We start from the raw sequence: 13,745 nt of genomic DNA on the forward strand, positions 1-13,745 counted from the left end.
GAGCCTTCTTCTCTTCTGGGACTCACTCAGAACTGGAAACCTTACAAGTTATCAATAAATGAATTAGAATAACTCACTCCAAAATGTCTGTGTTGCTTTCAGAATCCATAAAGGACTTTCTAGTGTTGACTACTTTTTAGTTATGGGTGTGGGGGTGTCTTTATCTTGGAGATAATTTCTTGATATTCCCCAGACCATTCAATTGCTAGAAATCTGTTTGCAACAAGAGCCAGGACTATGGAGGGAGCTCTGGGTAAATTGCCTGATTTTTCTTGGGCGTCTACATTCAGCCACTGAATTTGTGGTTTTGAGCTGACTGGATTTTTAATTATGCAAACCCTTGGAATCATTACTTAAAACATAAAATTTTAGTCAATATTTTTTCAAAAATTTTTGTACTCATTTCCTTAATTTCTCCTCTCAGAACTTCAATTACATACACAACAGACTGCTTCAAGGTGTCCCACAGCTCATGGATGCTCTGCTCATTTTATTGTATTTTTTCAAATTTTTACTCATTCTGCTCAATTTTGGATATTTTCTATTGCTAAAGGTCACTAATCTTTCTTCTGCATTATCTAATCTTTTCACGTGAAACTGTTTGACTCTATTTGGTCTTGGTTTTAGGCTTTATTAGGAAAGACCAGATGGCATATAGCATAGAGATAATTTTGCCCCACCACTGAGGCAAACTCTTTCTAAGTGCTCCAGCTGACGGCTCATGAATTATAAGATTTTCTGCTCTGGCTGGTGGAAACAGCAACTAATCTTGACTCTGTCTGAGTTCTGCGGAATTTTTCCTCTAATAAATTCAGAAAAATCTTTCTACAACCTCAATAGATTCTTCTCATGTGTGTTTCAATCAGTACCTTGTCAAATACAGAGGGGAAATTCTGTAGATATCCTGGGTTCTGTCACGTGCCGACAATTTATCACAGCAAGGGCATCAGGGTATCTGATCAAAGGGGAGGACCCTTTGGCCTCAATAATATCCCCAGGTACCAAACACAGAGATCTTGTAAAATTTCTTGCAGTTTCTTGAAACGTGTCATCCCAGATAGAACTTGTCTTAGATGGAGAGGTAGAAAGAAAAGCATGTTGTGAACAGTGAAGAGAGCAAAAGAACACTATGCTTAAAGGACAGTAGACTAAATCTATCCTGTGGCCCCCAGGGAGAAATACATTCTCTACAGGCACATTTGTGCTGCCCTGGTCAGACTTGGACACCTGGGAGACACTGCGCCTGTGCCGTGTTATTGAGTTAGCTGCCCTGCAGCTGTGCCTAGCCCTGCCCCATCCCCTGCTGATTTGCATATTACTGGAGTATGACTCACTGCCCTGCGCACTTATTAATATGCTGCTAGCACCCTGTGTGGGAGTCAATCCCAGTCAGGATATAGCCTGGACATGAGGGTCCCTGCTCAGCTCCTCAGCCTTCTGCTGCTCTGGCTCCCAGGTAAGGAGGGAGAACACTGGAAATGTACTCTCCCAATGTGGTCAGTACTACCTAGCAGTTCAGAGTAGTCCTCTTATAACATGGTTAATAATATGGATGTTTGTTTTTATGTCTGCAATCCCAGGTGCCAGGTGTGAGATCCAGATGACCCAGTCTCCAGCCTCCCTGTCTGCATCTCTAGGAGACAGAGTCACCATCACTTGCCAGGCCACTCAGGGCATTAACACTTGGTTAGCCTGGTATCAGCAGAAACCAGGGAAAGCTCTTAAGTTCCTGATCAGTAAGGCAACCATTTTGCACACTGGCGTCTCTTCGAGGTTCAGTGGCAGTGGAACTTGGACAGATTTCACTCTCACCATCAGCAGCCTGGAGCCTGAAGATGCTGCAACTTATTACTGTCAGCAGTATAAGAGCAGCCCTCCCACAGTGTTACAAGCCAGAACATAAACCGCCCAGGAAAGCAGAAGTGTGGGGCTGGGCTTCCCCAGCTCCTCCTTGTGTGCCTCCATCTGCTCAGAGCATTTCTCAGAAGCTGCCACACTTTGAAGTTCACAGGGAGATTTGATAGAAGGGGCAGGAAGGCTCCTCAGCACTCTATAACTCTCTTTCTCTCTCCTCAGCCCCAGCAGCACAGACATGTCAGTGCCTCTCCTGATTAAATAAAGCATGGAAATGATTACACCTGAGGAGTCTGCGTTATGGTACCAGTCAGGGTTTATACAGCAAAAGAGAAGTCAGTCCACATATTCCAAACAGTAATCTTTTAGTATGAGGAATTTTAGTGTAAACTATAACCTTTCAAAGTCTAGGGAGTGTGATAGTAAGGGAGCAGATGCTAGAAAGGGATGATGCCCTGGTGTTCCCCCAGAAGGCAGAGCACAGCTGCCACTGAAGGTATAGGCTGCCTGATCATGTGGCCTCAGGCCTGTCTAAGAAGCCCAGGAGTGGAGCTGTTGATGGTTTACCTTCTGCAGAACCTCACCAGGTTTTTTCAAGTCCTCACCCTGTCCATTCTCTGCTTTCAGATGCCAGTGGATATTGAACTTTCTTTTTCTGACCTCCAAATCTCATTGGAGGGCCCATCATTGAACAACTCTACATGAAACCACAGAAAGAAAAGAGGTGTTGGAAATGCACTTCTAGAAGTAATAATGATGGTGAGGAGTTGACAGCAGACAGCTCAGTATGGTACTATTTCCATTGCTCAGAATTTTTCCAGGTAGGGAACGGCATCCAGAATACACTTGGATGTGCTTCCAACTATCGTCAGCAAGACTGGGATCATAACAAGAAAAAACATTAAACATGCAGTAAACAGAAAATGAGGAAGTTGCATGAAATATATAGCAATAATTTGATAAACAAATGAAAAACTTTCTTTACACACACACAAAAATCTACACATGGATATAGCATTCTTTTACCTTGACATGAAAATACCTTTCTACTAAAAATTTGTCCAGAATTCATCAGCAGCAGCAGCATCACTGACAAGTTGCTTGTTACAAATATAAAATAGCAGGCCCAGTTTAGATCTACTAAATGAAAACGTGCTTTTTAACAAGATAACAGATCATCTATCTAAGGTTTAAGAAGCTATGTCTTAGGGGATGTTTACTTCAGCTAAATATATATATATTTATAAATATAATGCAATTTTCATAATGTATAATAAATATAATATTTAAGAAATAGAAGAAAATATTTAAGAAAATTTTATTTTAAAGTTTAAAGAAAATTTAAGAAAATTTCTATTTTAAAATCAAATGTTGAAAAAACACACTGAGTTTTTCTTTTTAATTAACACAAAATTAAATTTTAAAGCATTTTTAAGATAATAAAAGATGAAAAACACAATTATTTGTCATTGATATTATAAAATACCTTAAATGGAGTAATTGTTTTTTGAAATTTGGAGAATCACCAAGATGAAAAAATAAATAAATATCAAGTGCACATACCTGACTTCAAGACTTAGTATAAAACCACAGTAATCAAGACAGTGTGACATTGGTGAAAGAACAGACGAATAGACCAATGGAACAGAATAGAGAGTTGAGAAATAGTACCACATGAATGTAAAAGCCAACCAAACTTTGACAAAAGAGCAAAGACAATACTCTGGAGCAAAGACAGTCTCTTCAACAATGGTGCTAGAACAACTGGACATCCACATGCAAGAAAAGGAATCTAGACATAGATCTTACCATTCACAAAAATTAACTGATAATTGAATTCAAGAACTAAATGTAAGATGCAAAAGTATAAAATTCTTAGAAGATATAGGAGAAAACTTAGATGATGTTGGGTATGGCAATGACTTAGACACACAGAAAAGGCATGGCCCATAACGGAAATAATTGATAGTCTGGACTTCATTTAAATAAAAACTTTTTCTCTACAAAAGACAAAGTCAAGTGAATGAAAAGACAAGTCCAAGACTGGGAGAAAATATTTGCAAAAGACACATCTGTTAAAGCACTGTATCCAAAATATACAAAAAACTCTTAAAACTCAACAATAAGAAAGCAAATGGCCCAGTTAAAAAATGGACCAAAGACTTTAACAGATACCTCACTAAAGAAGATATACAGATGGCAAATAAGCAATGAAAAAAAAGCTTCACATCATCTGATATCAAGGAAATGCAAGAACAATGAGATACAACTACACAACTATTAGAATGGCCAAAATCCAGAACACAACACCACATGCTGGCAAAGATGCAGAGCAACAGAAGCTCTCCTGTATTGCTGGTGGTGGGAGTGCAAATTTGTGTGGTTATTTTGGAAAACAATTTGGCAGTTTCTTACAAAACTAAACATATTCCTGTCATAAGATTCAGCAATTGTGCTCCTTGGTATCTATCCAGAGGAGTTGAAAATTACATGCACATGAAAACCTGCTCACAAACATTTATAGCAGGTTTATTCATAATTGCCAAAACCTGGAAGCAATCAAGATGTCCTTCAGTAAGTGAATGGATAAAGAAACTGTGATAGATCCAGACAATGGAATACTATTCAGTGCTGAAAAGAAATGAGCTGTCAAACTCATGGCAAGACATGGAGGAACGTTAAATGCATATTACTAAGTGAAAGAAAATGCTACAAACTGTGTGATTCCAAATATATGACAATCTGGAAAAGGAAAAATTATGGAGATGGTAAAATTAGTGTTTGGCAGGGGTTAGGCATGGTGAGGGAGAGTGATGAGTAGGAACAGAATAGGGAATTTGTAAGGGATGTGGAAATACTCTGTCATATTATAATAATATATTTGTCTAAACTGACAGCATATACAATACCAAGAGTGAACCCTAAGGTAAACTGTAGACTTTGGGTGATTAGGATGTGTCAATGTAGGTTCATCGGTTGTAACAAATATGCCCTTCTGGTGAGTGATGTTGATAATAGAGGAGGCTATGAACGTGTAGGGGCAGGAGATGTATGGAAAATCTCTGCACCTTCCTCTCAAGTTTGCTGTGAGTCTAAAACTGCTCTAAAAGAGTGAAACACTTTAAAAAATGAAAATAAATAAAATATGATGAAATTTTTTAAAAGGCTACATACTGCAGGATTCCAATTATATGACATTCTGAAAAAGGCAAAACTTTGGAGAAAATAAAATCATCAGTTGTTGACAGGTATTTGGGGAAGGGAAAGAGGGGTGAATAGGTGGAGCACATGGCTTCGAGGTACAGGGAAACTGTTCTGTATGAGGCTGGAATAGCAAATCAATGTCATTATATATGTGGCAAAATCCCTAGAATGGACAGTACAAACAGTGATCCTTAATGTAAACTATGGAATTTAATTAACAATGTATCAACATTAGCTCATCAGTTGTAACAAAGGTGCCACACCAATGCCTGCTGATAATAATAGAGGAAACGGGGTGAGGTATTGAGGGGTATTTGGGGACTCTCTGAATTTTCTGCTCTATTGTTTTGTAAGCTAAAACTTCTGGAAAAAAAAAGTCTACTAGTTAAAAAAATTGTGTGCACATGTGTTGGAGATGATTGAACTTAAATTCACTTGTGCGGCTTGGTTGGGGATTTTGTTCACTCCTGTAACTTTCCCTTAACGTTGTGCCCTGAGGATTCATTGCCCTTCAGTCTTGGCCCAGATCAAACACCATCCATAGACTGGAGACAAGCTCAGTGGCCTGTGGCAGAACCACCCAGCTAAGCCTTGCTGGAATCATCCAGAATTACTTATGTCAATCATGTGAACAGGAGATGATGTCAAGATGGTTGGATAGGCAGACACTGAACTCACCACCTCCCACAGACACAACAAATTTACAACTATTCTTGGAACTATTACCCCTGAGAAAGAACTAAAAACTGGATACATGTAAAGAACCCCCACAATAAGGGATGGTGCTGAATAAGGTGGAAGAGGCAGAAATTCCTTTCCAGAGAGAAAAAAGCCACTTTCCAGCCACAATGCTTCACAGCCAATTGGGAGCAACCCCAAGGTATGAAGTCTTCCCTGGAGGAGTGGGGGATCTGAGCAGGGGAGAGTTACCACAATAAGCAGGTTTTGGACTCAGTACAACTGAGACAAGTGTCATAATACTTGGCTTTGCTGGCTGTTAGTGACAACAGGGAATATCTCCCCAGAAAAACTGTTGGGCATAAGGGGAAAGAAAAGCCTGCTCCTAAAGGACCCATGCACAAATTCACATGTTTCAGAAAGCAACCTAAAATCACCAGAAAGAAAGGTACACTGTCCTTTGCTGAAAAGAGACTCACGTGATAGGTTCTAAGTGCATCTTGGTGAGAGGTGAGACCTCTCCAGGGACTGAGGCATTGGCAGCAGCCATTACTGTGACCTACTACAGGTGTGCTGACACAGATGCTGGCAGAAGCCATTGGAGTTCGTCCCCTAGCCTGTTAGCACAGATGTCTGCCCCACCCACTATTGCACCAATTTAATTCAGCTCAGCCAGGGCAGGCAGCCACTGCAGGGACTGGCCCCACCCAACAGCAAGCCCTCAGGCAACATAAGGGCCTGCACAGGTGAGGTTCCTGGAACCTCTGCAGGTGGGTGAGTGGGTCCACCTTTGGTGAGCAGGGCATGCTTGAGGAGTGGGCCTGCGTTGGTAGAGTGTGTGGCATCTCTGCAGTGGGGTGACCAGATCCAATTAGTGGGTAAGGGCATGTGCACCAGGCAGGACTGTGTTGATGGGGTGTGTGGCCCTGCAGGTGGTGGGTCTTATCAGCTGCAGCAGACTGGTACTTCTCAAACAGCCACATAGGGGATCAACCCCACCTTCCAAAGCCTGAAACAATTGGGTTTTCCCATGCCTGGGGCTGGCCTCACTCAGCTGCAACACTGAGGGAGCTGACAATAACCTTTGAAGGCTGGAGGCCTACAGCAATTGTAGGCCTCTGAGTCTACCAATCAGACATGCTGGGGGCCTACTGACTTAACAGGAATGTGCTACTAGACCTTGTAGCCAACTGTGCTGGGGCTCCACATGCCTGATAAAGTGACTGAAAGGATCATAACAACCACATGCAGCTGAGCATTACAACCAGCCAGCCAGGGAGACAGCCTAACCTCCTTGGGCACCTGCAGCAAAAGCAACGCTGCCACAACAAAAGGACAATGTAGCCCACACAAGGGACACTCCTTGGAACTGGTGAGGATAGGGAAGCATACTGCCAGGCCTCATAAGGCATCTCTTATATAAGGCCACATTTCCAAGATCGGGAGGCATAGCTGACCTACCTAATACATACATCTAAGTACAGAGAAAGAGGTAAAATGAGGAGGCAAAGGAATATGTTCCATGTAAGGGAACAGGATAAAACCCCAGATAAAGAACTAAATGAAAGAGAAAGAAACAATCTGCCTGACAGAGTTCAAAAAAAGAGTCATAAGGATGTTCACTGATCTTGGGAGAAGAATGGATGAACTCAACAAAGAATTGGAAAATATAAAAAAGAACCAATCAGAAATGAAGAATACAATACTGGAAATGAAAAATTTATTAGAGTGACTCAATAGAAAATTAGATGAAACAGAAGAATGGATCAGTAAGATGGATAAAAAACTAGAAGAAATCACCCAAGCTGAACAGATAAAAGAAAAAAGAATTAAAAAGAATGAGGACAGTCTAAGGGACCTCTGGGACAACATCAAGCACACTAACATCGACGTCATAGGTATCTGAGAAGGAGAAGAGAGAGACAAAGGGGCAGAGAATCTATTTGAAGAAGTAATAGCTGAAAACTTTCCTAACCTAAGGAAGGAAACATACATCCAGGTACGGGAAGCACAGAGAGCACCAAACAAGATAAATCCAAAGAGGCCTACAGCAAGACACTTTATAATTAAAATGTCAACAATTAAAGATAAAGAGAGAATCTTAAAAGCTGCAAGAGAAAGGCAACATGTTACATACAAAAGAAACCCCATAAGGCTATCACCTGACTTCTCAGCAGAAAAATTACAGGGTAGATGGGAGTAGCATGATATATTTAAAGTGATGAAAGGAAAAAACCTACCTCTAAAAATACTCTACCTGGAAAGGGTATCATTCAGAATAGAAGGAGAGATAAAAGAGTTTTCAAGATAGGCAATAACTAAAGGAGTTTATTACCAAGAAACCAGCTTTACAAGAAATACTAAGGGGACTTAAGTGGAAAAGGGAGGACCACAAGTAGTAATAAGAAAATTATAAAAAAAAAAAAGCAAAAAAATCACTGGTAAAGGCAAATATACAATAAAGATAGCAGATCAACCATCTATGAAGCTAATTTAAAGATCAAAATACAACTACTAAAGTACTAAAATTATCTATTTCCATGATAAGAAGGTAAGGATAGACACACACACATAAAGATGTTAGACATGATATCAAAAACATAGAATGTGGGAGGATGGGAGTAGAAGAGTAGAACTTTTAGCAAGAGGTCAAACTAAAGAGACAACAATATAGACTTGCTATAAATGTAGGTTATTATACGAACCTCATACTAATCACAAGCCAGAAACCTATAATAAATACACAAAAACATTAAGAGAAAGGAACCCACACATAAAGAAAGCCAGCAAACCACATGGGAAGAGAGCAAGAGAAGAAGAAAGGAACAGAGAAAAACTACTAAAACACCCAGAAAAAAGTACCAAAATGGCAATAAGTGCATTCTTATCAATAGCTCCTTTAAATGTCAATGGCGTAAATTCTCCATTCAAAAGGCATAAAGTGGCTGTTTTCATAAAAAAACAAAACCCATATAGTCGCTGCACACAAGAGACACACATCAGACCTAAAGACACTCACAAACTGAAAGTGAAGGTATGGAAATAGATACTCTACACAAATGGCAATGAAAAGGAAGCTGGGGTAGCAATACTTATATGAGAAAAAATAGACTTTAAAACAAAAACTGTAACAAGAGACAAAGACGGGCACTACATAATGATAAAGGGAACAAGCCAACAAGAGGGAATAATACTTGTGAATATCTATGCACTCAACATAGGTGCACCTAAATATATAAAACAATTATTAATAGACATAAAAGGAGAAATAGACAGCAACACAATAATAGTAGGGGACTTTAACAGAAGATCAATAAGGAAACATTGACCTTAAAGGACACATTAGACCAGTTGGACTTAGTAGATATAGATACAGAGATAGTATCTATAGTACTATATGGTATCTATATATATATATAGTACTATATAGTATCTACAGTAGATATAGATACAGTAGATACAGAACACTCTATCCAAAACCTGCTGAATACACATTCTTTTCAAATGCACATGGAACATTCTCCAGGATAGATCACATATTAGGCCACAAAACAAGTCTCAATAAACTTAAGAAGATTGAAATAATCTTCAATCTGTCAGAAAGCATCTTTTATGACCACAAAGGTATGAAACTAGAAATCAACTACAGGAAGAAAATTGGAAAAGCCAAAAATATGTGGAGATTAAACAAAATGCTACTGAACAATGATTGGGTCAATGGGGACATAAAAAAACTATCCAGAGACATATCAAAATGAAATACAACGTGCCCAAATTTATGGGATACAACAAAAATGATTGTAAGAGGGAAGTTTACAGCAATACAGGCCTACCTCAAAAAACAAGAAAAATCTCAAATAAACGATCTAATAGTGTACCTAAAGGAACTAGAAAAAGAAGAACAAAGTCCCAAATCAGTAGAAGGAAAGAAATAATAAAAATCAGAGCAGAAATAAATGAAATAGATACTAAAAAAAATAGAAAAAATCAATGATACTAATACCTGATCTTTGACAAGATAAACAAAATTGACAAGGCTTTACCTAGATTCAGCAATCAAAAAAGAGAAAAGTCTCAAATAAATAAACTCGGAAATGAAAGAGAAGAAATTACAATGGTCAGCTCAGAAATACAAAAGATTGTAAGAGAATATCACAAAAAGTTGTATGTCAACAAACTGCATAATCTAAACAAAATGGATAAATTCTTAGAATTATACAACCTTCCAAAACTGAATCAAGAAGAAATAGACAATTTGAATGGACCAATCACTGGTAAGGAGACCAAAACAGTAATCATAAACCTCCCAAAAATAAAAGTCCAGGACCAGATGGCTTCCCTCATGAATTCTACCAAACATTCAGAATTAATACTTATCCCTTTCAAACTCTTCCAAAAAATAGAAAAGGAGGGGAAGCTACTTAACTCATTCTATGCAGCCAACATTACCCTGACATCAAAACCAGACAAGGACAACACAAAAGAAGAAAATTACAAGACAATATCACTGATGAACATTGATGCAAAAATCCTCAACAAAACACTAGCAGGTAGAATACAACAATACATTAAAAAGATCATAGAGGATGATAAGTGGGTTTCATTCCAGGGATGCAGGGATGGTTCAATATCTTCAAATCAATCCATGTGATACACCACATTAACAAAATGAATAATAAAAATCACATGATCATCTCAATAGATGTAGAGAAAGCATTTGACAAGATACAGCATCCATTAATGATAAAAACTTTGAAGAAAATGGATATAGAAGGAAAGAACCTCAACATAGTAAAGGCTATATATGACAAACCCAGAGCTAATATCACATTCAATGGAGAAAAACTGAAAGCTTTCCTTCTAAGAACAGGAAGCAGACAAGCATGCCCACTTTCACCACTCTTATTTAACGTAGTATTGGAAGTCAAGCCAGATCAATCAGGGAAGAAAAAGAAATAAAAGGGATCCAAAATTGGAAAGGAAGAAGTGAAACTGTCACTATTTACAGATGACGTGATTTTACATATAGAAAACCCTAAAGAATCCATCAAAAATCTTTTAGAAATAATAAATGCATATGGTCAAGTTGCAGGATACAAAATCAACATACAAAAATTAGTTGTGTTTCTATACACTAACAACGAAGCAGCAGAAAGAGAAATTAAGAATACAAACCCATTTACAATTACAACAAAAAGAAAAACATACCTAGGAATAAACAACCAAAGAGGTGAAAGAACTGTACACGAAAACTATAAACCATTGTTGAAAGAAATAGAAGACAAAGCAAAGAAACAGAAAGATATTCTGTGCACTTGGATTGGGATAATTAACATAATTAAAATGTCCATATTTCCTAAAGCAATGTACAGATTCAATGTATTCCCTATCAAAGTTCCAAAGATATTTTTACAGAAATAGAATAAAGAATCCTAAAATTTATATGGAACAAGAAAATGCCCCGAATAACCAGAGGAATCCTGAGAAAAAAGAACAAAGCTGTAGGTACCACACTCCTTGACTTCAAAACATGCTACAAATCTATAGTAATCAAAATAGGATACTGGCACAAAAACAGACACACAGATCAGTGGAACAGAACTGAGATCCTAGAAATAAACGCATACATCTATGGACAGCTAATCTTCAACAAAGGAGCCAAGAGCATACAATGGAGAAAGGAATGTCTCTTCAATAAATGGTGTTGGGAAAACTTGACAGCCACATGTAAAAGAATGAAAGTAGACCATTATCTTACATCATATTCAATAATTAACTCAAAATGGATTAAAGACTTGAATGTAAGACCTGAAGCCATGAAACTTCTAGAAGAAAACATAGGTAGTATGCTCTTTGACATCGGTCTGAGCAGCATATTTTCAAGTCCCATGTCTGACCGGGCAAGGGAAACAAAAGAAAAAACGAACAAATGGGACTACATCACACTAAAAATCTTCTGCACAGCAAAGGAAACCATCAACAAAATGAAAAGACAACCTAACAATTGTGAGAAGATATTTGCAAACCATATGTCTGATAAAGGGTTAATATCCAAAATATATAAAGAACTCATGCATCTCAACAACAACAAAAAACTAACAACCCAATCTAAAAATGGGCAAAAGATCTGAACAGACATTTCTCCAAAGAAGATATATACATGGCCAACAGGTACATGAAAAGATGTTCAACATCATTAACTATCAGGGAAATGCAAATCGAAACTACAGTAAGATATCACCTCACACTCGTCAGAATGGCTGTCATTAACAAGACAGGAAATAACAAGTGTTGGAGAGAATTCGTAGAGAAGTGAACCCTCCTACACTACTGGTGGGAGTGCAAACTGCTGCAACCACTATGGAAAACAACATGGAAATTCTTAAAAAAATAAGAATAGAATTACCATATGATCCAGCTATTCCACTGCTGGGTATTTATCCAAAGGAGGTGAAAACACAAATGCGTACAGATATATGCACCCCTATGTTCATTGCAGCGTTATTCACAATAAAGGTTTTTAAAACTCCCGCAACGTGTGGCTTTTTCTAAGTCATTCGTGGTTCAAAGATTGTGAAAGGAGACAATTTTGCCTAACGTTAAAATGAAAGTCCCCATTATATATGTGTTCACAATGATGCTATGAGTTCCAGGTATGAGATATTACTTATTAGATTTTTTTTCAGTCTAAGGTGAAATCTGATTGATAATCTTATCATCTATGTCGTAGCACTTGTGATTTATAAAGATAATAGAAATTAAACAAACTTAGCAATTAACAAACAAATCAGACTGAATGCCTGGAAAATTAATTGTGTGGATAAAATCACATCCTCATATATGACAACATTTAGCCCAGAGAAAGGAAGCATCTCAGAATCTCAGTTAGAGACAGTTATGAAGCTTGATCTGATTTATTTAATAGTAGATTTTAAAGTCCCCTTTTCATGCTACAGATACTATTCTAGCATATAATTCATTTGCTTTACCAACGGGTGATACATCTCTCAAAGATTGGTTGAGTGACTCCCCTGGCCTTTGTGCAAATTAGAGGACAAATTACACGTTAGAAATGCATACTCACATGTTAAAATTTTTCTTCAGGTTATTCTTTACGTAACAATTCCTAACATTTTATAGATCATTGACACTGGGCAACTTGAAGAAAATGGGCCCAATTTAACACGTTATTCTTTGTGCAGCAAAGACCAAAGAGTGGAGCAAGAATGAATCCTAACTCAATCTGTGTCCTAATGACCTCTAAGAGAGAGCTGCATTGTATCAAACATTGACTGCAGATCACCCTCTTCAATTACCTCCTTTTGCAGATAAAGAAAGAGACCTAGAGACCAAGAGACATTCATTCCCTTGGACATGAAATATTCACCAGTCAGGCACCTGGGCATGCAAAAAATGCCTGGACACCTTACAATTCCAAGTTAATCCAGGTGTTTTCTTCTGTTTCTGAAATACTTCTGGGTTTGGAGACAAATTTTTGTCTCAATATTTGTCAGAGGTTTATGCTAGACTAACGTCATATCACTCCTATAGTTAAGGATGCCCTGGAAGAATGGACATCACAGCAGTGGGTAAACTCCAAGAGTTACATCTGATGATGACTTGCAAAGAAAGACAGGCAATTCAAGGACATTCACTGCTGGATCTGACAGATTATCAGGCCTTAGAAGGAATACAGCTGAAGGACTGGAGACAAGGTCATTTTGGAAGAGCTACGACTGGACTTGTCAAAATGGGCCAAGATGGAAAATAATGGCTTTCTAAATAAAAACTCATTAAAAGAACATTGCTGAGCAGGGGACTCTCAATAATTATGACGTTCCAACTCAGAGACTTCAGTCAGTCACCTTTTCCAGCTTTGAGAGAGTCTCACAAACAAGTGTCACACAGGGCCATGCATGGGCTCAATTATATGAATTTCAACTAACTGAGGCACACTTGGCTACTGGAATTTCCAAGCATCCAACTTGTCCAGAAGAATGACCCCTACT

General features: G+C 38.2%; 1 gene segment (V, D, J or C); it reads left to right on the forward strand.

Moving 5' to 3' along the window:
- The first annotated feature begins 1,407 nt into the window (after positions 1-1,407).
- LOC100065623 (immunoglobulin kappa variable 1-5-like) lies at positions 1,408-1,903 on the forward strand. The segment is given in 2 exon segments: positions 1,408-1,456; positions 1,581-1,903. Coding segments are annotated over 2 exon segments (372 nt in total).
- Positions 1,904-13,745: the final 11,842 nt, after the last annotated feature.

Source organism: Equus caballus, chromosome 15, assembly GCF_041296265.1.
Source record: "Equus caballus isolate H_3958 breed thoroughbred chromosome 15, TB-T2T, whole genome shotgun sequence".
NCBI lineage: Eukaryota > Metazoa > Chordata > Mammalia > Perissodactyla > Equidae > Equus > Equus caballus.